Source organism: Camelus bactrianus, chromosome X (assembly GCF_048773025.1).
Source record: "Camelus bactrianus isolate YW-2024 breed Bactrian camel chromosome X, ASM4877302v1, whole genome shotgun sequence".
NCBI lineage: Eukaryota > Metazoa > Chordata > Mammalia > Artiodactyla > Camelidae > Camelus > Camelus bactrianus.
The window spans coordinates 80,530,443-80,555,720 of NC_133575.1; the positions used below are offsets into that span (position 1 = coordinate 80,530,443).

A 25,278-nucleotide genomic window follows, 5' to 3' on the forward strand; every position below is an offset into this window, starting at 1 on the left:
AAACAGCTCATACAGCTTAATATAAAAAAAGCAACCCAATCAAAAAATGGGCAGAAGACCTAAACAGACATCTCTCCAAAGAAGACATCCAGATGGCCAACAAGCACATGACAGATGCTCAACATCACTAATTGTCAGAGAAATGCAAATAAAAACTACAATGAGATATTACCTCACACCAGTCAGAATGGCCATCATTAAAAAGTTCACAAATGATAAATGCTGGAGAGGGTGTGGAGAAAAAGGAATCCTCCTACACTGTTGGTGGGAATGTAGTTTTGTACAGCCGTTATGGAAAACAGTATGGAGATTCCTCAAAAAACTACAAATAGACTTACCATATGATCCAACAATTCTACTCCTGGGCATGTATCTGCAGGAAAATATAATTTGAAAAGGCACATGTACCCCAGTGTTCATAGCAGCACTATTTATAATAGCCAAGACATGGAAGCAACCCAAATGTCCATCAACAAATGACTGGATAAAGAAGATGTTGTATGTATGTATGTATATGTGTATGTATGTGTGTGTATGTGTGTGTGTGTGTGTGTGTGTGTGTGTGTGTGTGTGTGTGTGTATAGTGGAAAAGTACTCAGCCATAAAGAAAGAATAAAATAATGCCATTTGCAGCAACATGGATGGACCTGGAGATTGTCATTCCAAGTGAAGTAAGTCAAAAAGAGAAAGAAAAATACCATATGATATTGCTTATATGTGGAAACTTAAAAAAAAAGGACACAAATGAACTTATCTACAAAACAGAAACAGACTCACTGACATAGAGAACAAACTTGTGGTTACCCGGTGTAAAGCGGGTGGGAAAGGATAAATTGGGAAATTAAAATTTGCATCTCTTGGGGAGTGATGGAAATGTTAGCTATCTTGATTGTGGTGCTGGTTTCATTGATGTATACATTCATCTATCAAAATTCATCAAATTGTACATTTGAAATAAGTGAAATAATTTTAAAACAGTTTACTATGTTTTGAAAGCTGCTTTTTAACTGTAACCCGTGAAAACATTTTCCTTGTGTTATAAACAAATATAATAAAATTAATGAGGCCTTTGGGTTTTCCCCTCCCACTTAAATTCTACTCCACACAAATGAAAATAGCATCATTTTATTTTCTCAGTGTAAGAATAATGCATCGCTGATTTTTTAAAAAGTAAACAGAAAAGTTTAAGAAAGTAACGCATTCCCACTACCCATCTTTTTTGAGATCTTGACTCTCATTTTGTATGGAGGTGCAGGGGAAATGCTGGACCTCTGAGGCTAGGTTGGAGGGAGTGGAGGAGAGGTGGGTGGACAGGGAGTAGAGAGAAAAATTATTCCTCAAAGAGGAAGAAAAGACCAATGGATATGGGAGCAGATGCGGTCTCCGTTAACCAAAGAAAGGTAAATTGCAACCACAAGAGAAGTATTTCTGGTCTCGGGTTGGCAGAGGAAAATGAGTGGCAGGACCTGCCGCGGAAGGGAAGGAGAGGGGTGGGCCAGCTCCTGCCGCACTGCTGGTGGGAGTGGTAATTGGGGTCCTGAGCTCAGGAGTGACGTAGCCCTCACGTGAGCAGGAGCCGACGTGTGCAGACGTTTTTCTAATCCCGGTCTTCCTTTGGTCCGGTTGCCATCTCCTTATTGCCCGGAGGGCGGGCGGGCCTGTGGCCAGGAGAGAAAGAGGAGATAACTGCTTTGATCCCAGCAGGTCTGTGTGTGGATGGGCGCTGCCCCGGGGATCCCTGCAGTGCGGGTGGCGGAGGAGGGCGGAGACCGAAGAGGGACAAGGCCCATTTTCGCCACATCCTTGCACTACCCTCAGCCCTTCCAAGAACGAAAATGATGGACACTGGGGAGGAGGGGCTGGATTCCAGGGAAGACCCCAAACCAGGAGGGGGAAACTTGAAACCTTTGGCTTCTAGGGTCTTGAATCGGGAAGGGCAGATATTAAGATTCTTGTTCTGTGTGCTGGCACATCTAGCAAGCCAGAATCTTGGAACTGTGCGTCTGTCTTGTCATTCCCCAAGTATTTCAGTAGGGCCCTGTACCACTCAGAGAAAGGAATAAACAATCCGCCCCGAAACCCTGCAGGTCCGTGCAGAGGTGGGATTGCCCCATGGCCCCCAGAAGGGCGGGGATGACGGAGGTCCTCGCCTTTACTTGGGCGCATTACTAACTCTCTAGCAATCTCCCTGCTATTTTATGCACCAACTTGGCTATGACAACGCGTGAAGGAAAAATGGTTGTCGTTGGGGCTGGGAATGCGCCCGGGAGGGGGATCAATGAGACCTTTGGGTTTTCTTTTTCTCCTCCGGTTTTCCGCACTCCTTCTCCCCGCTTCCCCTCTTTCCAGTTGTTCGAAAGGGGTGTGGTTTTTGCTGGGAAAATGGCTGACCGCTGGGGCTGGGGCTGGGGCTGAGGCTGGGTGGTGGGGATGGGGGAGGGGGAGGGGAGGGGGGGGGTGGATGGACGTCCTTGCAGGAAGAGGGCTGCTGTCAGCGGACTCCTGATAAGTGGGAGTAGGGTGAGAGACCAAAAGGTGAAATCCGTTTGACAAGCAGAACCTTACATTTGGAAAAGCTGGTATTGGGACTGTCTGAAGTGCTGTTCTGTCCGCCTAGCCATCCGTCTCTGCCGTGTCGCCTGTCTGTGTCTGTGGATCTTGCGCCTGAAGGCCAATCCAACCCTAAGAGCAGGAAGAAGAGGAAAATTGTCCAGAAACAAGTAGGTCAGAGTGAGGGTGGCGGCATATTTAGGGATCCCTGGGGTGGAGAATGGTGGAGACTGCAAACTCCAGGGAGCCATGGACCTCCTCTGCATACCCCTCCTTCCTTCCTCTTCATACCATTGCGGAGCTTGCAAAAGTGCTCTGCAGGTATGAGACCAGGAAGCAAGTGGCTAGGAGGACGAGGGTGTCACGAGAGCCCGGGGGTGGGGAGGACCTTGCTGCAGATTACTCTTTGGGATACAGTGTCCTTGGTGTTGGTCTGTCTACCAAGCACTCGGTTCCAGAGTTGTCAGTCCTTAGGTTTGGTGGAGGCGGAAACTGAGATGAGGGAGGAAGGAAATTCCTCCCGAGCAGTGGAAGTCAGTATAATGGGTGGGGGTGGGAGTATCCTGCTACCTCTGAGACGGTGGGGGTGGCAGAGGCATGGGCGGAGTTGGAGACCTTTGTGTATCGCCTGTCTGACTTCTAGACACCCTTGCTCCACCACCACCCATTTTTTCACAGGAAAGGAGTTATGTCATCACCTTGGAAGGAAGTGACTTTCAAGGGTGAGGGTGGGATGGAGGCTTGAAGGTAATTGAAGGAAAAGGGGGAGGGTCATAATGAACTTAAAAGCCGCAGCTTAATGAGAAGAGGGGGATAACCAAAGGTGGGAAATATTGGGCTATGTGGGACTAGGGTTAGTGATTCTGGAGAGTGACGTGTGTCCCGTCCCTGGTGAGGTCTATATGTCCTGAGCGCTCAGCACCACCCTCCTCATCCCTTTGTATTCAGGTTTGCAGAACGCAGTGCACTTCCAGGCAAGAAGTAGAAGGAAGAAACTGCTGGGACCCGTGTGGGTCTATGTGGGGGTGCCACTGCCCCCAGGACATCTGGAGGGGCAGGGGAGGTAGGGAACTGATTAGATATCTTAAATTTAATATACCGGGGTGGTTGAACATGAGGTTGGAGAATCTGGAGGTGGGGAAAATTTTCAAAATTACCTTCCCAATTGAAGAAAGGAATCAGTGATCTAGCCTTGAGTCCCTGCCATGTTCCTGTATGTTTGGTCTGTTTGTTAGCCTGAAGTTCAGTCTGTCTGCATACAAAGGCACAAAAGGAGGAGGCTGAAGTCTCAAATCTTTCTTTCATTCTTAGGTCCTGCAGTATCTGCAGCTGTAGCAGAGCCTGCAAGCTGTAGCTGAAGACTCCGCCCTCAACGTGGGAGCACTCCTCTGGGCCAGAGCAAGCCCTCTGTGCCCGGGTTAAGAATTCAGACATTCACCCCAGTATGGGTCGTACTCGGGAAGCTGGCTGCGTGGCCGCTGGTGTGGTGATTGGGGCTGGTGCCTGCTACTGCGTATACAGACTGACCTGGGGAAGAGATGAGAGCGGGAAAATCTGGAATGATGACAATGACGATGAGGAGGAGGAATCTAGTGATATTGCAGAGACTGGGAAAGGAGCTAAGGCTAATGCTGGGGCTGGACCTGGAGCTAGAGTTCAGGGTGACTCAAAGGCCAAGGCTGAGGTGGGCGTGGAACTCAAGAGTGGACCTGATGTAAAGGCAGAGGCCCACTTGAAGGCCCAGAGCGGAGGTGGCCTAGAGGCCAAGGCCAAGGCTCTTTTCAGCATCCTGAAGGAACAGGCAAGTGCAAGAGCGGGCAGAGGGGCCAGGCTGAGTACCATCTCTGGGACCAGAATGCTTGCACCTGGTTTACCCTGTCCAGGAATCAGGGGTGGAGGCTGCCACCCTGTGAGGAATGGGGCTAGGGCTGGGGGCAGGGCAAGTAGCAAGTCTAAGGGAAGGACCCGAGGTAAGAGCACCAGGACTCCAACTACAACTACATCATGGTCTGTTCGAAGGGGCAAGTTCAACTTTCCCTATAAAATTGATGATGTTCTGGGTACTAATGACCTTCAAAAGGTCCTTAACATCCTTGAAAGATCTAATGATCCTTTTACTCAAGAAGTAGCCTTGGTCACTCTGGGTAACAATGCAGCATATTCATTTAACCAAAATGCCATTCGTGAATTGGGTGGTCTGCCAATTATTGCAAAACTGATAAAAACGAAAGATCCCATTATTAGGGAAAAGGCATACAATGCCCTTAATAACCTGAGTGTGAATGCGGAAAATCAGGGCAAGATTAAGACTTATATCATACAAGTGTGTGATGACACCATGATCTGTCGTTTGGACTCAGCTGTGCAGATGGCTGGACTAAGGCTGTTAACCAACATGACTGTGACTAATCATTACCAACATTTACTTTCCTATTCTTTTCCAGACCTTTTTGCTTTGTTATTCCTGGGAAATTACTTCACCAAGGTTCAGATTATGAAACTAATCATAAACTTTACTGAAAATCCAGCCATGACAAGAGAGCTGGTCAGTTGTAAAGTACCATCAGAATTGATTTCCCTTTTTAATAAAGAATGGGACAGAGAGATTCTTCTTAATATCCTTACCCTATTTGAGAATATAAATGACAACATAAAAAATGAAGGGCTTGCCTCATCCAGGAAAGAATTCAGCAGAAGTTCACTTTTTTTCTTATTCAAGGAATCTGGAGTGTGTGTTAAAAAAATCAAAGCATTAGCAAATCACAGTGATCTGGTGGTGAAAGTAAAAGTCCTAAAAGTATTGACCAAACTCTAACTGGGGTCTGTCCCAAACAATATTGAGATTTTTTTTTTTTTTAGTTTGCACTTGGGAACAATTTTGTAAATTCTTTCTTTTTCACTGTGCTTGTATGGCAAAGAGATCCTTTCAGCTGCTATTTTGGGATAATGAATATCACGTATCAACAGTGATGCTGGCTATGATGATGGGTTTTAGGCTGGACCATTTTAAGGACGTCAAGTGAATACTAGGGGTTGTACAAAGAAAACATTTATTGATTTCATGTTGCTACCTAGATTGAGATATTTTTACTCTTTCCTCTACTTAAACTGACAGCAAACTAATCACGAATAAGCTACACTTTTGTATTGGTTTACATTTGTTAATCTTAGACTTGTGTTTCATCAATAAACTTGTATGTTTTAACAAGCAAAGAAAAAAGTTATGTTCTTGAATTTATGATGTATTTGGAAAGGCAAGATGTAAGGAAACAAAAAGATACTGACAAAACTGAGACTCTCTAATCATGGCCAGCTGTTTCCTATTAGTTCTTAGAAGCAGCAGAAACTTCTGCAGGCAACAATGCTCCCCTCAAAGGAAGGGACACTTTAAGCTGGGCTTAAATGACAGACTAAAAATGGGATAAAAGGGCATTGGAAGAGGGAGGAGTAATGGGAAGAAAGGCATGGAGGTGGGAATCCTACCCCAGAGAGAGGAGGCTGGCTTGCCTGGAGTATATAGTGTGCAGAGAGGAAGTGATGGGAAATACAGTCCAGCAGTTGGGGTGAATCCCATTCATGGAAGATCCCCAATTTATAAATAGATGTCTGTGTATTACTCCACCCACCCCTGGGAGACACCAAAGCCTTTTGTGACCAGAGGAATAACAGAATGAAAGGAAAATGATGTGGCTGACTTGTGTGCAGAATGGGTCAGAGTTGGGGTGGGGACTGGAGTGGCCCCTGGAGAGTGGAACACCAGTTAGGAAGTTACCGCCACAGTTCAGGCATAGATGCTAAGGGCGTGAAGTTTCACTGCTGGCCATGGGAGTGGTAAGGGGAGGAAGGAAGTGAGAGACGCTTTGACCAAAGAAGTGCTGGAACCTATCCTGGGGACATACAGAGAGGGACAGTTTTATTTTAGGATCCTGAGGACATTTGATAGGAAAACATCCTCTTTCTTGTCCAGCTCTGGTATGTATGTGAGTGAATACATTAGTTATTATTTTGAAATAATAGGAAAACGTAATAGAAGAAAGAATAAATTTTCACGCTTCTATCATATTTCTTTTATAAGGTTGGTTGGGGCAGGGTCTTTGTGGAGTGCTCTTTGACCCAATAATTCCACTTGTAGAAATGTGTCCTTAGGAGATATAATTGGCTTAGGAGAAATAATTGGCTTGTACAAGGCTGTGCATCTTTGCACCGCTTTGAAGAGTGAAAAACTGTGAATGTCCCAAGTGTCTTGAAATAGGTACTTGGCTAAGAAATTAAGATATGTCTACACATTAAAACATTATTTGACTCTTGAAAATGTTGATGGGCAACTTCACTTATTTACATGGAAAAAGTTCAGCATACAATATTAAGTGGAAAAGCTAATTACATGACTATATGCATACTATATCCCATTTTTGAGAAATACAAAATATTGAAAGACTAGATACCAAAATAAGAATAGCTATGAGTAATAAGATAATGCATGAATTTAATATTTAAATCTTTTTCCTTATCTATATTTTCTTATCTGTAATGTATGTTGATTTTTTTGTGTAATTGTTGGGAAAGAAAAATGTTGGATATAGGCTAGGTTAGAAATGAAGATGATAGAATGGGAGAATGGGCAGGGTTTATATGGATATGTTTGGAGCACATATTGAGTGAGAAAATATTTAGACCAAAAAGGGAGATGTGTTAAAATGAGTTGTCAGGATGTGGATAATAAGAGTCCTTATATCATAGGATTAGATGAGGTACTATGAGTAAAATGCCAAAGTAGTGCTGGAACATAGCAGTTGATTGATAAAAATGAACACCCTGAATTAGCTAAAAGACAGGGTGGATCATTTTTGGCTCACCTTTTTTCCAAGGTGTCGTTCTGCCATACACTAGTGTTATTTCTTTCCCTGGCTTTATTGAAATATAATTGATATATAACATTGTATAAGTTTAAGGTGTAACACTTGTTGATTGATACATTTATCTATTTTATCTATTTTTTATTAAAATATAGTTGATTCATGATGTTGTCTTAGTTTCTGGTGTACAGCATAGTGATTCAGATATATATATATATATCTCAAGATGATTAGCTACCACCTCCATCTTGTCACATAATTACCATTTCTTTTTTGGGTGATAATATTTAAAAATCTATTCTCTTAGCAACGTTCAAATTTACAATACAGTATTGCTAGCTATAATCACCATGCTGTACATTAGATCCCCAGAACTTCTTAATCTTATAACTGGAGGTTTGTACCATCTGACCAATATCTCCCCATTTCCCCCACCCCCCTGTCCCTGGTAACTACCATTCCACTCTCTGTTTCTCCAAGTTTGTCTTCTTAGATTCCACATATAAGTGATATACAGTACTTATCTTTCTCTGTCTGACTTATTTCACTTAGCATAATAGCCCTCAATTTTCACTGAAGTTGTTAAAATAGCAGGGAACTGGCAGAGGGTTGAGGAGGGGTCATCAGGCTCACCCTACTGAAGGAATGTTTAAATCAAGAGAATCTGTGTTGTTGCCTTGGGTATCGTATTTAATGTTGCAGATTGCAATTTAGAGCCACCAAAGCAATATTATCCATCTCATGGAATTAGTATTAATTTTAATTTGTTTAGTTTTGTTAGCTTGATTTATTCTTAATTTGTGAGTTTGTCTTATACTTTGTATGAGAGTGAAGGGTGGCAGAATATGCCACCCCAAAGTATGTCACTTTGGCATAAGGATTATTTTGTGCTAAAAGCACTTGAAAAATAGCAGGTACAAGAAGAGTAGTGTGACCTCCTTTTCTCCTGAAAACAGGAGATTAAAATCCAATGTGAGAGATGCCCTTCCTATACCAGGAGGAAAGGCATTATTATCACCAGAGATGGGAGTTGAGAGAATTCTGTAAAACATACCTTGTTAAAATAACTTTTATCTTCCTGTAGTCTCCACATATTTTATGCTCTTTAAACTTTTAAAATTGAAGTATAGTCAGTTTACAATGTTGTGTCAATTTCTGGTGTATAGCGTAATGTTTCAGTCACACATACACATACATATATTCCTTTTCATAGTCTCCACATATTTTACTTACTTTTACACAATTGCCTGTATTCCTTTAATATAATATATAGGCATTTAGGTTTTGCCATTCATTGAGGTCTCCATTTCCTTATGAAGTCTCCTGTGTCATAAAACTTATGTTAAATAAATGTGTGTGCTTTTCTTTTTTTTAATCTGTCTTTTGTCACAGAGTCCCACCCCAGAACCAAAGATGGATAGAGAAAAGATGTTTTTCTCTTCTACAAGAGCTACAAGTAAAGGCATTTATGCCTAGTTTTAGGTATGTAAATATTTAAATAAGATTATAATAATACTAATTTCAAACAATACTAGAAGCCCTTGAGTTTTCTCTTTTTCAGAATTATCTTACTCAATTTGATAAGCAAAGTATTTATGTCAAATACATGCATATTATAGAAGAAAGCGGTGGGTGATACCTAATATTTGTCAGACATTGTTTGACATTTTATGTATTCTCCCATTCCCCCTCCTCCACTTAATCTCAACAATCCTGTCAAGTAAGTATTATTATATCTTTACTGAAGAAGAAATGGGACTTGAGTAAGTTGGGTAAAATTTCCCAGAACACTCCATTACTTAATAAGAGGCAGATGCATTGGTCTTCCAAACATGAGCAATTGGTTGCTTTAAAATTGCCTGGTATGGAGCCAAACATCTGTATAATGCCTCCATAGATACTCAACACAAAACTTCCCTTGATGAAGACAAAGATGGAGATGAAATTCTGTATGTTGATTCCATAACTTTGTAGATACCTACACAGCAAGGTGTAGAAGAAAGAGTCAAGTCTTAGGAGTTGCCAATAGGTGAGGCTTGGGCAAGAAACAGAGAAACTGATTATTTGTCCTGCTCCTATGTGTCAGGTAGGATGAGCTCTTTGGGAATGCAGCAAATAATAAAAACTTCTGTGTTTATATCTTGAACTTAGGTTGCTGAGTGACTTTTCTACATGGGATGAAAATGAGGTTAACTTGGGTAATACAAAGCCACCGTGTGGCAGGGGCACAGACCTGACCAGTGTCCATCTACTCCTGCAGGTCTCTTCTCATCCCCTCCTTCCTTCCCATCCTTCTTCCCTTTCCCTCCCTTGCACTTCTCCCCTTATTTCCTCCTTCTGGGAGACCATTGGCAGTATTCTCTTTGTGCCTCTGTGTCTTTTGGGGGTGACCATTTAATTCCCATGACACTGGGTCATGCACCCATGGGCACTGAATACAGAATAATAATTGTCATGGTGGTAATACGGTGACCCTAGGTGTGGTTGGATGCCAAGACTTTTTGGACCTCTGTTGAACAGAGACTGAGTAGGCACTAGTCTTAGCGTGGCACAGCCTGATGTGCACTGCATGAAATTTTGATGTCTCACACCTGGCATTATTTGGAACAGAATCACCCGGACTTTGGGAAGTGCTGTGTGAGACAATGTGTGACTGCCTGGTCTGGGGAGGCCACTGGACTGGCCCAGCCACATGCAGATGTCCAGATGTTTTCACATCAGAGGTTGCCACTCTCAGTCATTTTGGGAAGGGCACAGTTCTGTGATTGTGGCAGCTCATGGGGGCAGGGAGGAGGCAATGTCCTCTCTTTAGAGAGGATGGCAGCATCTGGGAAGCCAAGGAAATTAGAAACTCAGAAGATATCCTGCTAATTTGGGTTTGACCGTCCTCTTCTTGTTATTTATCTCAGTTGGAAGCTCTGAATATTTCAACGTTAACTATGATGTTTGTTTGTTTCTGTGGATAGTTTTTAATCAAATTATAGAAGTTTCTTTTTATTTTTGGATGGCTAAAAGTTTTAAAAATTTTTTTTGTTTAAGTATAGTTGATTTACAATATTGTGTTAGCTTCAGGTGTACAGCAAAGTGATTCAAATATATATTATATATATTCTTTTTTGATTATTTTTCATTATAGGTTATTACAAGATATTGAATATAGTTCCCTGTGCTATATAGTTGGACCTTGTTTTTTAATCTATTTTATATATGGTAATTAGTATCTGCAAATCTCGAACTCCAAATTTATCCCTCCTCCCTTCCCCTTTGATAACCGTAAGTTTTTTTTCTATGTCTGTGAGTCTGTTTCTGTTTTGTAAATAACTTCATTTTTACTATTTTTTAGATTCCACATATAAGTGATATCATATAATATTTGTATTTTTCTGTCTGACTTACTTTACTTAGCATAATACCCTCAAGGTCCATCCACGCTGTCACAATGGCAAGATTTTATTCATCTTATGGCTGTGTAGTATTTCATTGTGTGTATATATGTATCAAAATTTCTTTATCCAGTCATCCTTTGGTGGACATTTAGGTTGCTTCCATATATTGGTTACTGTAAATAATTGCTGCAGTAAACATAGCAGGGCATATATCTTTTTGAATTAGTGTTTTTTCTATGGAAAAATACCCAGAAGTGAAATTGATGGATTACAGTAGTTCTATTTTTAATTTTTTGAGGAATCTCCTTACTGATAGTGGCTGCGCCAGTTTATATTCCTGCCAACAGGCATGAGGGTTCCCTTTTCTCTACATCCTCACCAATACTTGTTGTTGTTATTATTTTTTTTAAAATAATGGCCATTCTGACAGGTGTGAGGTGAGAGCTCATTTTGATTTTAACTTGCATTTCCCTGGTGATTAGAGATGTGAGTATTTTTTCATGTGTTTGTTGACCATGTGTATGTCTTTGGAAAAACTGTTTTTTCCGGTCCTCTGCCCATTTTTTGAGTTTTTGTTTTTTTCAAAGTTGATTTGTATGAATTGTTTGCATATTTTAGACTTTAACCCCTTATTGGTTATATCATTGGCGAATGTCTTCTCCCATTCAGTAGACTGCCTTTTTGTTTTGTTGATATTTTCCTTCACTGTGAAAAAGCTTTTTAATTTCATGTAGTACCATTTGTTTATTTTTGCTTTTTTCTCCCTTGCCTAAGGAGACATATCCAAGAAAATATTGCTAAGATTGATTGAAAGAACACACTGTTTATGTTTTTTCCTAGGAGTTGTATAGTTTCAGGTCTTACACTTAAGTCTTAATCCATTTTGAGTTTATTTTTGTATATGGTGTGAGAAAGTTGTACAGTTTGATTCTTTTATATGTAGTTGTCTAGTCTTCCCAACATCATTTATTGAGGAGACTATCTTTTCCCCATTGTATATTTTTGCCTCCTTTGTCATAGATTAATTGTCCTTATAAATGTGGGTTTATTTCTGGGCTCTCTATTCTGTTCCATTGACCTATGTTTCTGGTTTTGTGTCAGTACTATACTGTTTTGATTACTGTAGTTTTGTAGTATAATTTGAAATCAGGAAATGTGGTACCCCCAGCTTTGTTCTTTTTAATCAAGATTGCTTTGGCTATTTTGGGTCTTTTGTATTTCTATACAAATTTTAGAATTACTTGTTCTAGTTGTTTGAAAAATGCTATTGATATTTTGATAGGGATTGCATTTGAATTTGTAGATTGTTTGGGTAGTATGGTAATTTTAACAATATTAAATTCTTCCAATCCATTAGCATGATATATATTTCCCTTTGTGTTGTCTTCAGTTTCTTTTATCAATGTTTTATAGTTTTCTGAGTACTGGTCTTTTATCTCCTTGGTTAGATTTATTCCTAGGTTTTAAAATTCTTTTTTATGTAATTGTAAATGTTTTCATAATTTCTCTGTCTGATAGTTTGTTGTTAGTGTTTAGAAATGCTACAGATTTCTGAATATTAATTTTGTATCCTGAAGCCTTACTGACTTTACTTCTTAGTTCTAATAGTTTTTTTGTGGCATCTTTAAGATTTTCTATGCATAATTCCGTGTCATCTGCAAACAGTGAAAGTTTTACTTCTTCCTTTACAATTTGGATGCCTTTTATTTCTTTTTCTTGTCTGATTGCTGTGGCTAGGACTTCCAGTACTGTGCTGAATAAAAGTGGTGAGAGTGGGCATTCTTGTCTTATTCCTGGTCTTAGAGGAAATGTTTGTTTCCTTCCCTGCATTAGGGAAGATTTCAGCTATTACTTCTTCAAATAAGTTTTCTGCCCCTTTCTCTCTCTCTTTTCCTGGAATCCCTCTAATGCAAATGTTAGCTTGATGTTGTTCCAGAGGTTTCTTAAACTATCCTCATTTTAAAAAATTCTTTTTTTTTCTTTTTTTCTGTTCGGCTTGGGTAATTTCCACTACTGTGTCTTCCAGTTCACTGATCCATTTCTCTGTATCATCTAATCTACTGTTGATTCCTTCTAGTGTATTTCTTATTTCAGTCATCATATTCTTCAGCTCTGTCTGATCCTTCTTTATATTTTCCACCTCTTTGTTGAAATTCTTACTGTGTTCATCTATTCTTCTCCCAAGTTCAGTAAGTATATGTATGATCATTACCTTGAATGCTTTATCAAGTAGATTGCTTATCTTCACTTCACTTAGTTCTTCTTCTGGGGTTTTGTTTTATTCCTTTGTTTAAAACATATTCCCCTGTCTCATCATTTTGCCTAATTCTCTGTTTATTTCCATGTAATTTGCAGGTCAGTTATGTTTCCCAATCTTGGATAAGTGGCCTTGTGTAGGAGATGGGGCACAGCAGTGAACTCCCTTCTGGCCAACAGAGCTATATGCTCTAGTGGTGCATTGTACGTGGACTACATGAGCCCTTCTGTTGTGATTGAGTTGACTGTTATGGGCATGCTCATAGGTGGGTCTGGCCCCTGGCCTGGTTAGCTTCAATGCCTTGCTTCTTGTGGTGGCTGCCAGCCTACTGGTAGGTGAAACTGGGTCCTAGTGCAGCTGGTTGCATGGGAGGGTCCTGGGGCTAGTACTGGCCAACTGGTAGGTGGGGCCAGGTCTCTATATAGATGGCTACTCAGCCTGTGTTGTCCTCCTAGGACTAGTGCCTGCTTACTGGAGGATGGATAAGCCCCTGGCACTAATAGACTAGAGGGAGGACTCCAGAATGGCACTTGGCACCGGTGTCCTTGTAGTAGAACGAGCTCCCCAAAATAGCTGCCATCAGTTTTAAGAGCAGAGTCTTTGTTTCCTGTAACTCTCAGGCTCTTCTGTTTGTAAGCCCCAATGGCCTTCAAAGTCAGACATTCTGGAGGCTCATCTTCCTGATGCAGAACCCCAGGCTGGGGAGCCCAATATGGGGCTCAGATCCTTTGCTCCTTGGGGAGAATCTCTGTGATTGTGTTTATCCTCCCATTTGTAGGTCACCTACCCAGGGGTGTCTTGTGTCTTGGCTATACTGCGTGTCTGCCACTCCTACTGCTCTCATTGTGGTTTCTTCTTTATATCTTCAATTGTGGAAAATGTTTCCTGCTAGTCTTCAGGTCATTCTCATTGACAGTTGCTCTGTAAATAGTTGTAATTTTGATGTGCCCGTGGGAGGAGGTGAATTCAGGGGCTTCCTACTCCACCATCTTGGCCACACTTCCCCTTTTTCTTATTTTTTAATACAGGTTTCACCTGCTGTCCAAGAGTAGACTTTTCCTGTGAAACGTTTTATAAGCCGAATGGCTTAAAGTGAGGAAGCAATTACCTTAGGACAAATATTATTAATGGATGCACAAAATAAATTGAGATAAATCACAGATGCTCACGGACACAATTCAAACTTATGGCAGCTTGATGCTGAGATGCTGAGTGTAGTTCACAGGGAAGGAGCTTGGTGGGGCCACTCTCCCTGCTCAGGTGCACTGCCTCTATAACAGCTGGCTGCAAAACAAATGCTGAACACCGTTTTTGCTTTTTGCCCTTTTTCATAAAAGTAAAAACTATCTTTGGATTTCTTTCAGTTAGCAAAAACAGATACTAATGTAGGTCTTTTATGAAAAAAGAAGTGGCATTAAGCAAGCTTTCAAAAAGCAGAGGAAATCTGTAAATGCATTAAATTCCATAAATTTCCTCTAAGCACTGGATACCATAATTTTTGATAAGTTGTATTTTCATTTATTTTAAAATATTTAAAATTTTCTTTTGAGACTTTTTCTTTGACCCATGTTTTATTTAGGAGTATGTTGTTTAATCTTCACATATTTAGAGATTTTACAGCTATCTTTCTGTTATTGATTCCTAGTTTAATTCCATGTGGTCTGAGAGAATACTTTGTATGCTTTCTACTCTTTTAAACTTGTTGTGTTTTATGGCCTAAAATGTGAACTATCTTAGTTAATATTTTATGTGAGACTAAGAAGTATGTGTATTTTTTGCTGTTGTTGGATTAAATATTCTACAAATGTTAACTAGATCCAGTTGATTAATGGTGTTTTTTTTTTTCTCCCTTTACATAAGACAGGAAGTCTAGATGGAGCTGGAGCTGGCCAGTTGTCCTTCCCCCAGGTCAGATAAGGCCCTGGTAAAGTAGTTTCCCTTTCAGGATAGCCTTTGTTATGGAAAACACTCTGGAGTATTTCAAAATGGTTATTTTTCCCTTGGGCATAATTTAAAGGGGTTATTTTCCCTTCTGCCTGATAGAAACATAAGGGAAAGTTTCTCAGCTTCATTATGAGAACCTGTTGAGTTTTTTCAGGTAAAAATGATGAAAATGTGATAATGCCCCCAAAAGTGTACCCGCCCATAGATTTTTAACTTTTAAGCCAGTCAGCACCCAGCCTCTAGCAATTCAAAATGACCATTTAAGTGTTTTGACCAGTTACTGGCTCCCGAGCTTTCTGCTTTAGTAAGCTTATCTTAGCTGTGATTACTTCTGAATCTCTAGACTTTGGAGTTGCTGGGGGACCTCAATTCTTTGATAGATCTTATAAAAGTTGTTACTTTCTATTTGTTCAGCATTTTACTTATTGTGAGGAGGGTAATGAGCACTTTGAAGCTCTTTACATGTTGGAGTTGAAACTGAAAGTCACTATTACATTTTTTTTTAGTTTGAGAATTTCCATTTGATTCTCCCCCTCCCCCTCACTTGAAATTCACCCCCAGTGAAATTGTCTACCTTGTTCTCTGTTTTCTTGAATGTATTAAACACAATCCTTTTAAAGTCTCTGCCTGATACCTCTAATAGCTTAATCTTCTATAGGTCCATTTCTACCGTCTACTATTTATTTTTCTCTTGGTTTCTTTTCTCCTTTACAAAATTCTGTTTGTCATATCTCTTGGTGTGATTTTGTTTGAATGCTAAACATTATGAATGAAAAATTCTAGAAAATTTAGGTGACGTTTCTTGATTTGTAGGTTTACTTTAGCTTTGGGAAGACAGTGTGAGAGTAAATTACTTTAAGCCAATCAAGAATTTAACTTGAGGTTGGATTTTAATCTTTGTCAGACCTATTCTATTTTCACTTCGCCCTTATTCCTAGGGTCTAATCCTTCAGGGGTTCTAAATGACAGCCTGGGAAATTTATTAGTTCATTTAGTCTGGGAAATCTACAAACTTTGATTTTTATCTTTCCTGCAGTATGAAGCTGCCAATAGCTCAGTTTATCTTCCTAGCTTCTTAATTGCCTCTTTCTACTTGGCTTCTTTGCTTCTAGCCCTACACTTATTAAGAATGGTGAATGCCTGAAGGAGAAAATCAGCTCAGACTTCTTGTTTCATTTCTTTGTAATTTCCTTCTCTCCAGGATCTTAGCCCATCAAATCCTGGATGTGTAGGTAGCCCTAAGTTCTAGATTTTGAATCCTTAGCTCTGTGTGACTGCTAAAAGTTCTACTCAGGTTTTTTTTTTTTTTTTTTTTTTTTTTTTGCCTGTTAGCAGCTTATTTCAGTCTCTCCACCCATGCTGATAATGAATTGACAAGTGCTTCAAAGAGGAAACTTGGTGTCAAATGGGTTTCACCTCTTTAAGTTTCCCTTCTCTCCACGATTTTGGTACTTCAAATCCTGGCTGTTTTTGTAGCTCTCCAATGTCTTTAAACAATTTAATTTTTAAAAATATAATAACAATTAATTTTTTCACCTTTTCTTGCCCTTCTAAGTGGAAGGAGTGGTCTATTGGTAGGTCATCATAGTTAGAAGCAGACTATCCTCTGTAACGTTGAATGTAATATTTTCATTACAGTCTCATGCAAAATATTTTCTAATTTTAATTATGATTTCTTCTCTGACTCATGGGTTATTTAGTAACTTATTTCCTAATTCAAAAAATGTAGATATATTCTAATTACTGATTTCTAGTTAATTGCACCATGGTTAGGGAACATACCCTGTATGATTTTAACCTTTTGAAATTTGTTAAAACTTGCTTTATGTTTTATGGCCCAGTATATGATCAAAACATTCCTCAGAGATCGCTCATATGTGGAATCTAAAAACAAAAACAAAAACAAAAACAAAAACAAACAAAGCATAAATACAAAACAGAAATAGACTCACAGACGTAGAATATAAACTTGTGGTTGCCAAGGGGGTGGGGGGTGAGAAGAGATAGACTGGGATTTCAAAATTGTAGAATAGATAAACAAGATTATACTGTATAGCACAAGGAAATATATACAAGATCTTATGCTAGTGCACAGAGAAAAAAATGTGACAATGAATATATATATATATATATATGTTCATGTATAACTGAAAAATTGTACTCTACACTGGAATTTGACACAACATTGTAAAATGATTATAAATCAATAAAAAATGTTAAAAAAAAAGAAATTAAAAAAAAAACATTCCTCAGAGATATTGTGGGTTCAGTTCCAGATACCACAACAAAGCAAATATCACAATAAAGTGAGTCACATGAATTTTGTGGTTTCCTGGTGCATATAAAAGTTATGTTTACACTATATTGTAGTCTATTTAAGTATGCAATATAATTATGTTTAAAGAATAATGTACATACCTTAATTTAAAATGCTTTATTGCTAAAAAAATGCTAACCATCATTGGAGCCTTCAGTGAGTCATAATCTTTTTGCAAAAGTAACATCAAAGATCACTGACTTCAGATCACTGTATCAAATATAATAATAATGAAAAAGTTTGAAATGTTGTGAGAATTACCAAACTGTGACACAGAGACATGAAGTGAGCAAATGCTGTTGGAAAAATGGCACCAATAGACTTTCTTGAAGTAGGGTTGTCACAAACCTTCAATTTGTGAAAAATGCAGTATCTGCAAAGTACAATAAGGTGAAGTGCAATAAAATGACATATCCTTTGCATATGATCCCATATGTTTTTTGAATGTATCTTTTGTGGTTGTTGAGTGTAGTGTTATACCAATCATGGATTGAACTAATTGAGTCATGTTTGCTAATCAAGTTCAAATCTTCTACATCTCTGCTATTTTTATCTGCTTATTCTGTCAAAATAAAGACATTCTTAAATCTCCCACTATGATTAGGCACCTCTGTTATTTCTTATAGATCTGTTCATTTTTGCTCTATGTATTTTGAAGCTCTGTTGTTAGACGTGTACAAATTTGGAATTGTTACATCTTTCTTGTGAATTATAGTTTTTCCTCATAGAGTATCCCTCTTTATCTCTAGTAATGCTCTTTGTTTCGGCTAGTGTTTTTAAGATGTATGTGTTCCATTTTTACACTTTCAAACTTTCTGTAGGTTCAAGTTTTACATGCCTCTTTAGCTAGGTTTTGTTACTTTTATTCAATCTGGGCGCACAATCTTGCAATATTTATGTTTGAAGTGAACATTTAATCTGTTTCATTTAATGTAATTTCTGATACATTTGAAGTTTAATCTCTTATCTTATTCAGTGCTTTCTATTTGACTTGTCTACTCTATGTTCCAATTTCTTTTCTCTCTTCTTTTGGATTTATTGAATGTTTAAACTGTTCTTTTTTCCTCTATTAGCCTGAAAGTTATACTAATGTACTATTGTTACAACATACATTCTTGATTTTCTAAGCCTATTATGAATTGGTTCTTTTATTATTTTTATTGAAGTATAGTCTATTTGTTTATTTATTTATTTTTAATGTAGGTACTGGGGATTGAACCAAGGCCTCACGCATGCTGAGCATTTGCTCTACCACTGAGCTGTACCCTCTCTCTGAATTGGTTCTTTTACCTTCTTCCCAGATGACTCACAGAACTTAAAATGCTAACTCCACTTAGCCTTACCTTAATTTACAAGCCATTGTTGTCATGTATTCCAATTTTCTGTATGTTTTCAATCTAACCCTCCATATATTTCAATATTTCAAGACATTCTTATCATTGTTTTATATATTCAATAATTGTTTAGATATACTCACATATTTACTCTTTCCCTTGTGCTTCTTTTCTTCCTGATTTAAGAAGATAAGTTTTCATTCTGCCTGAAGAACAACTTTCAGTATTTCTTCTAGCGTGAATTTGCCAGTGATTTTTTTTTTTTATTTTGGTCTGAGAATGCCTTTACTTCACATATATAGGTGAAAGATATTGTCTATGGCATATAAATCTAAGTTGGCAGTAATTTTCTTTCAGCCCTTTAAAGATATTCTTCTATTGTCTGGCTTCCATTTTCTCCTGTTAAGAAGTTGGCTATCGGTTTAATTTTTACTCCTTTGAAAGAAATCTGGGGTTTTTGTTTTATGGCTGATTTTAAGATATTTTCAACAGCTTTACTATAATGTGCACAGCTGTGATTTTCTTTAAAAAATTTTAAAAACTGAAGTATAGTTGATTTACAATATTATATTAGTTTAAGGTGTACAGCATAGTTATTCAGTATTTTTACCAATGATACTCTATTAAAAGTTATTACAAGATAATGGCTGTAATTCCTTGTGCTGTACTATATATCCTTGTTGTTGTTCCTTCTCTCCTTTGATAACCACTAGTTTATTTTCTATATCTGTGAGCCTGTTTCTGCTTTGCATATACATGTATTTACATAATTTTTTTAGATTTCACATTTAAGAGATGTCATACAGTATTTGTCCTTCTCTGACTTATTTCAGTAAACATTATATTCTCTAGGTCCATCCATGTTACTGCAAATGGCAGAATTTCATTCTTTTTTATGACTAAAATGCCATTTTATATACACCCCCCCCATCTTCTAACCCTATATTTTATCCTGCTTGAGATTTGAAGGGCTTCTTGAATATGCAGCTTAATGTTTTGAAGAGTTTCAGAAACTTGTCATGTTATTTTTTCAGATATCACTTCTGCCTCATTCATTCTCTTCACTCTCCCTGAATTTCAGGTACACATATGTTACACCTTCTCTCTGTATTCTCTGTCTCTTATCCACTCTTAATTGTTTCATCTTTTTCTGACTGGCAATTTTTTCTGGATACTTTCTTCCAACCTACTTTCCTTTTCAATAGTTTTCTCTTCATTTATATGTACTCTGCTGTTAAATCCCTCCATTCAATTTTTAATTGAGATTATTCTATTTTTCAGTTCTAGGATTTCTGTTTTATACTTTTTTATAGTTTCCATTTATCTGAAGAAATTCTCTATATTGTCCTTTATCTCTTTAAGCATAGCAAGCGTATTTATTTTAAATCTGTGTCTGATAACGCTGAGGCCCCAGTGAGTCTTTTTCTATTGTCTGTCATTTCTGATGGCTTTTGTTAATTTTGTCTTGTTTTCTTTTGTACTTAGTTGTTTTTCTATTGTGTACTAGATGTTGTATTTTATAAAATTTCAGAAATAATTTGAGGCTGATATTATTTCTTTTCAAAGAGAATTTGTATTTGTCTCTGCCAGGCACCTAGGGGCATTAGTACTCTGGAATTACCTTAATCCAATTTCCGGTGATTGAGATTCCTCACAGTTAAACTGAAGTCCTTGTGAAAGCCTGTCCATGTCTGCTTCACTCTGACTGAGATGCAGTTCTTTCAGCATCACAATCCAAAGATTTTGGTGTTCACCAGGTTTGGATTTCAATATCTGTCTCCCTAGCTCCCAGAGGCTATCCAAAATTCTACATAGCCTCTCAGCAGTCCCCTCATAACTGTATATGCTCCATTGGGAAAAGTGGTTCTAACATTAAGCTCAACTTACCCTACTCCTATTTTGAACCAGGTATTCTTCACCATCTTGTTAGCCCTCTAGTGCCTTCAGAGAAATGAAAAGTTATGTCTTGTCCAGCTTCTCCAGATCAGCAGGAGGATTGGTTTTATTTACTCATCTCCATTTCCCTAATTCACTACTGAGGACTTCTGGTAAATTTTTGTAGAAGTATACCACATATACATAAAAGTGCACAAATCTTAAGTGTTCAGCTCAACAAATTTTCACAAAGTGAGCAAGGAACAAAACATGAGCAGCACATTGGAAGCTTCCCCCTTGTCCCCATCTCATCAAGAATGCATCCTGAGGGTAACCACTATTCTGACTTCTAACAGCATGGATTAGTTTTGTGTGTCTGTTTTTTAGCTTTATGTAAACAAAGTCGCACAGTTTATATTCTTTCCTATCTTTTCTTAGCTAACATTGTATGTGAGATGAATTCATACTGTTGCATATACAATATTCATTACCATTTATGAATATAAATCCCATTTATGAATATACTGTATTTTATTTATCCATTTGCTATTAATGGATACTTGGGGGTGTTTCCAGTTTGGGGCTAATATGAACAGTGCTACTATGAACATTCTTATTCTTGTCTTTTGCATAAGGTTATCAGTGCGTATTTTTAGTCTGAAGACAAAATTAACATTTGGACACTAGAGTGTGTGAATTCAGCAAGGTAAATGCTGCACTGTGGGGGCCTGTCTGAGAAACCAGGTGGTCTTTCCCAAGAGACAAATCTGTTCCTCTCCATGTCCAATGACCTTAACAGTTGGCACTGAATCTAGAATGGATTATGCCTTAAATATATGCCTCAGAAATAACCAGTGGTGACATTTTGGCAAACATCACTCCAGAAAACTCCTTATACATATAAAACATGTATAAATCTTTTTTAAAAAGCCAATATTTCCAAGAAAATGAGCAGGAACATTAAATAAATATTTACTATCTCTCTCTCCATGCCTTATCTCATGAAATCTGCTTTCTCATGGGTCCAAGAAAGATGATGGATATAAACGGCTGAGTGGAGGGGAAGTGAAGAGATGGGCTATTGCCCTATACTCTAGGAGAAGACGAAGAAATATAAATAAAAATAGTTGCTCCCAGAGAAGATAGGTTCTTTCCTTAGAAATTAGAGAAAGGCAAATTTTGACAAAATGGAAATGCAATATCTTTTGGTCTCTAGGATTGGCAAAGAAAAAAATGAGTGACAGGTCGGCTGTGCTGGGGGGAAGGGAGAGAGGCTGGCACACTCTTGCACCACTGCTGCTGGGAGGGAAACTTGGGAACCAGGGCTCATTGGTGACAGTGTAACTCAGGTGACCAAGAATTGTGGAGAGATAGTATTTTTGGCCCAGCCATCAGCCTCCTGTTGATCTTAGGAAGATGCATTTGTAACCAACTTAAGAAGGAAGAAACTGCTCTGACCGTGTGCAGGTTGGTGTGAAAGTGAGCATTGACTGGGGAGGCTTCAGGTTACTGTGGGGTTAGGAGGCAGAGATCTGAAGGGGCAGAGTCATCTTTCCCTACACCTTCAGGCTATCCACCAGCTTACTTTAATTCTCTAAATGGTGCATGGGGAGAGCTGATGTGGGATCCGGGAGTGAGAGGTGGGAATCGTTTGACAGAGTCCTGAATCAGTAAAAGATAGGAACTGTCACCTAGCACTAAATGTTCACTGACCCTTATCTGTTGGTTTGCAGGTCTGTCTGTAGAGGGCAGCACAACCCATAGGAAAGGAAGAGGACGTCCATCACCTACAGAATACTTAGTAGAAACTGAAGTGAGCCTTCCTTCAAGGAGATGTGGGACCTGAATCAGTCACAAGGTGGCGGCAGAGGCAAGACGGAAACCTAAACCGAATCTTCCACTACTATCCTGTCTTCAGAAAAGCTACTTAATTCCATTCTTTTTCGGCTCTGGGGAAGTAGTGTCTATGGAGCAGAAATGAGGGGTAGAATAGAAAAGTGGGCATCTGAAGGGAGAAAGCTAAATCAAGAGAGTGGCTGAGGGGCAAGGGAGTGGAAAAGGTGCACACCTTTGGGGGAGGGATGGCGTGATGAAAGGGTCCGGAGGGCAGGGTGGGTGGTGTGCAGAAGACCTAAATGGGAAACATTTGAAAGCCAGACTTCTCACTCTGGAGAGAGGGCATTTATGTGTCAGTATCTACCAGCCTCCATTCTCTCTTGTGTGTCTGCCTGTAGACATAAATCTAGGCAAAGGAGGAAGGAAATTGCTCCAGACAATGTGATAAGCTGGAGATAGGGGTGGGGATAGGGATGTTGAAGTCAGAATGCAGGGTCTAGAAGCAACTCAGTTCCCTCTCTGAGACTTTGTTCTCATCTCCTCTTACTTGGGTGCTGGAAAAAAAAATACTGTATTCTGAAGAAACAGTGGGAATGAGCTTAAGGGAGGGAAATGCCAGAGGAGAAATATTTGAAAATTAAGACCCTAAATCAGGAAAGAGACATACTGATACCATTATATCCTGAGTGTTGACATGGATATCTATGGATACTTGTATTAAAACTCTGTATACTAACTCATTGCCTCTAGTACCGTATTAGATGGCTGTTAGTGCAGTTTGTGTCCAGGAAAAGAACATCCAACAATCTACCTAGAACACCACAATAAGATGGCTTTTTAAAGAGTGAGAATGTCCCATGACTTGTCACAGATATAGGATGTGTTCAAATTGGTGATTTAGTGAAAGGAGTTCTGGAAGTCATTGTTAGAACTTGCTACAGTGTTCAAGCACTAATCAGAGGAGGATGCAACGACAGTAAGAAAGGAACAGGATTGTAAGGAATTTTACGTGGGTAAAGACAAGTAAGGACGCTGGTCTGTACTCAAGATACCAGAAAAGCCAAGTCCTAGGGATGAGGCTGACATGAGCCATGGACAATAAGAAGCTAGGGCCTCTCAAAAGAGGAAACAGTCTGAATGAAAAATAATCACCTTTTCTCTAATGAAAATGATGACTTTTGGTGATGCTTAAGATAAAAATTTCACGTGTGTTCTTGGCCTCTCCAAGAGCCCTTTCATTCAGGGGAAACTGTTGTTAGTTCGGCCCAGGGATGCTGGTTTTTCATTTAGCCACGATATCAATAGTCATTTGGCCAGCCTCTCCATTGCTGGAAACACGATCCCTACTCCCAACCCTGCTGTTGAGGGGGAGAAGGCTTTCTGTGCCCCAGGTAACGTGAACGCGAGTGGTGAAAATCAGGGCCAGATTAAGATGTACATCAATGAAGTGTGTCAGGAGACTGTGTTGCTTTGCTGCAACTCATTTCTGCAGCAGGCCGGATTAAATTTGTTAATAAGCATGACAGTTATTAATAACATGCTTGCCAAGTCCGTTTCAGACTTGAAGTTTCCTTTGATATCAGAGGGAAGTGGATATGCTGAGGTGCAGGGTTTGAAACCATTGACGGGTTTGTCTGAAAAGCCAGTGTTGGCAGGGGAGTTGCTGAGTGGCCCACTGCTGCTGTCTTTCTGGTCCCTCCTTATCAGAAATGCAGACAGACAGCTTTTCCCACACATTCTGGCCTCCTAAATGGCCCCCTCCAACAGAATGGGACAGATTCACCCCAAACCAAGACCCGACTGGTGAACACACCCTTGTGTTCTCACCCAAAGACTCTGCAGTGGGTGCTATTGAAGATCTGGCCTTAACCAATCACCACCTCACGGGGTGAGAGTTACAGTTGCTAGATCAAGGACCACACTCTGATTGGCCAGGCAGGGGTTCCCACAGAGCCTGGAGTACCCTCTTGGTTTTTGCAGTCTGCAGGCAATGTGCATTGTAAATTACTCCCTTGCAGCCTTCTTCCTGTGGTCAAGGGATCATTTTAGCTGCCAGCTGCGGTTAAAGAACAACATATTCTCGCCTCACAAGGGATGCCTTGCCCGTGGTGGTCTCCCTGTCTAAGCTGGACTGTTTTGTGGAGACCAGATGCGTATGGGAGCTTGTGCCGAAAATGCGTTGGTTGCTGCTTAGGTTGAATTCTTCTTCATTTACTGTCTCTTCCTCACGACCCGACCCGATGGATGGTAAACCTGTTCATCCAAAAAAGTACACTCCCCTTCTATGTGCTGTACTGACTTAACTCCCTCCAGCCAAGCCTGCATTTATTTGTATGTATCATCAATAAAGTTGTGTGCTTTGATTGGCAAAAACGAGACATGGTTCTTGTCCTTGAATTTATAGTCTGCACGAAGAGAAAGACAAAACTACACGGTCCACGCTGACTAACTGGGGGGTTTGCTCCCTGACAAATGCACGCTTAGCAGAGCCCACAAGAGGCAGGGGTAGAGATGGGCTGCAGGGCTCCGGATAAGCCTCCAGAAGGGGCTGGGGGTGCAGGGTGGAGCGAGGGGAATGGGGGCAGGGGTGCGGGGGGTGGAATTAGATGGACTGTTGGGAGGACTAAAAGAGACAACACCTGTGAGGCAGGCAGCACAGTGCCTGGTGCAGAGAATCCCTCCCTCGATGAAGGTGTCTTTCCTTGACTGCTGGCCTCGAGAGGAAGGTCAGTATTCTGGGGGTTTGTCTACACGTCCCTGGGGGCCACTGGGCAACCCATCCCTGCACATTTAATGCACAGTTATAACAGTAGCAGTTGCCACTTGCTGAGTGCTTACTTTGTGCTGTGCTCTCTCTGCTGAGAAGCAGCTGTTAAACTTACTTCCAGGCCCCCTCCCTTCCTTGGGATGCCAAGCCCAGATT

General features: G+C 39.7%; 2 protein-coding genes across 13 annotated transcripts in view; both read left to right on the forward strand.

The window, feature by feature from the left end:
- Positions 1 to 23,552, forward strand: part of ARMCX1 (armadillo repeat containing X-linked 1) — a 57,054-nt gene extending 33,502 nt beyond the window's left edge. For 5 of the 12 annotated variants that reach the window (XM_074359760.1, XM_074359764.1, XM_074359761.1 and 2 more), the window contains 2 exons: positions 2,618 to 2,720; positions 3,862 to 5,770. In XM_074359760.1, coding sequence (XP_074215861.1) covers positions 3,995 to 5,365 — 1,371 coding nt within the window. In that variant the 5' untranslated portion in view covers positions 2,618 to 2,720; positions 3,862 to 3,994 and the 3' untranslated portion in view covers positions 5,366 to 5,770. Of the gene's footprint in view, positions 1 to 1,401; positions 1,705 to 2,617; positions 2,721 to 3,246; positions 3,298 to 3,498; positions 3,614 to 3,861; positions 5,771 to 8,798; positions 8,889 to 22,252 lie in introns of those variants that run through there. The other 7 variants (XM_074359762.1, XM_074359765.1, XM_074359767.1 and 4 more) reach the window with 6 other exon arrangements.
- LOC105082508 (protein ARMCX6-like) lies at positions 22,353 to 24,731 on the forward strand. Its single transcript, XM_074358985.1, has 2 exons — positions 22,353 to 22,389; positions 23,549 to 24,731. The coding sequence occupies exons 1-2, from the start codon at positions 22,353 to 22,355 to the stop codon at positions 24,103 to 24,105; spliced, it is 594 nt and encodes a 197-aa protein (XP_074215086.1). The 3' UTR covers positions 24,106 to 24,731.
- Positions 24,732 to 25,278: the final 547 nt, after the last annotated feature.

Excerpts from the sequence above, each read along its gene's own strand:
- LOC105082508 (XM_074358985.1), top strand. The coding sequence starts at position 22,353 with ATGTGGGACCTGAATCAGTCACAAGGTGGCGGCAGAG. Across the intron at positions 22,390-23,548 it reads GTCACAAGGTGGCGGCAGAG|ATAAAAATTTCACGTGTGTT; the intron begins GCAAGACGGAAA and ends GTGATGCTTAAG.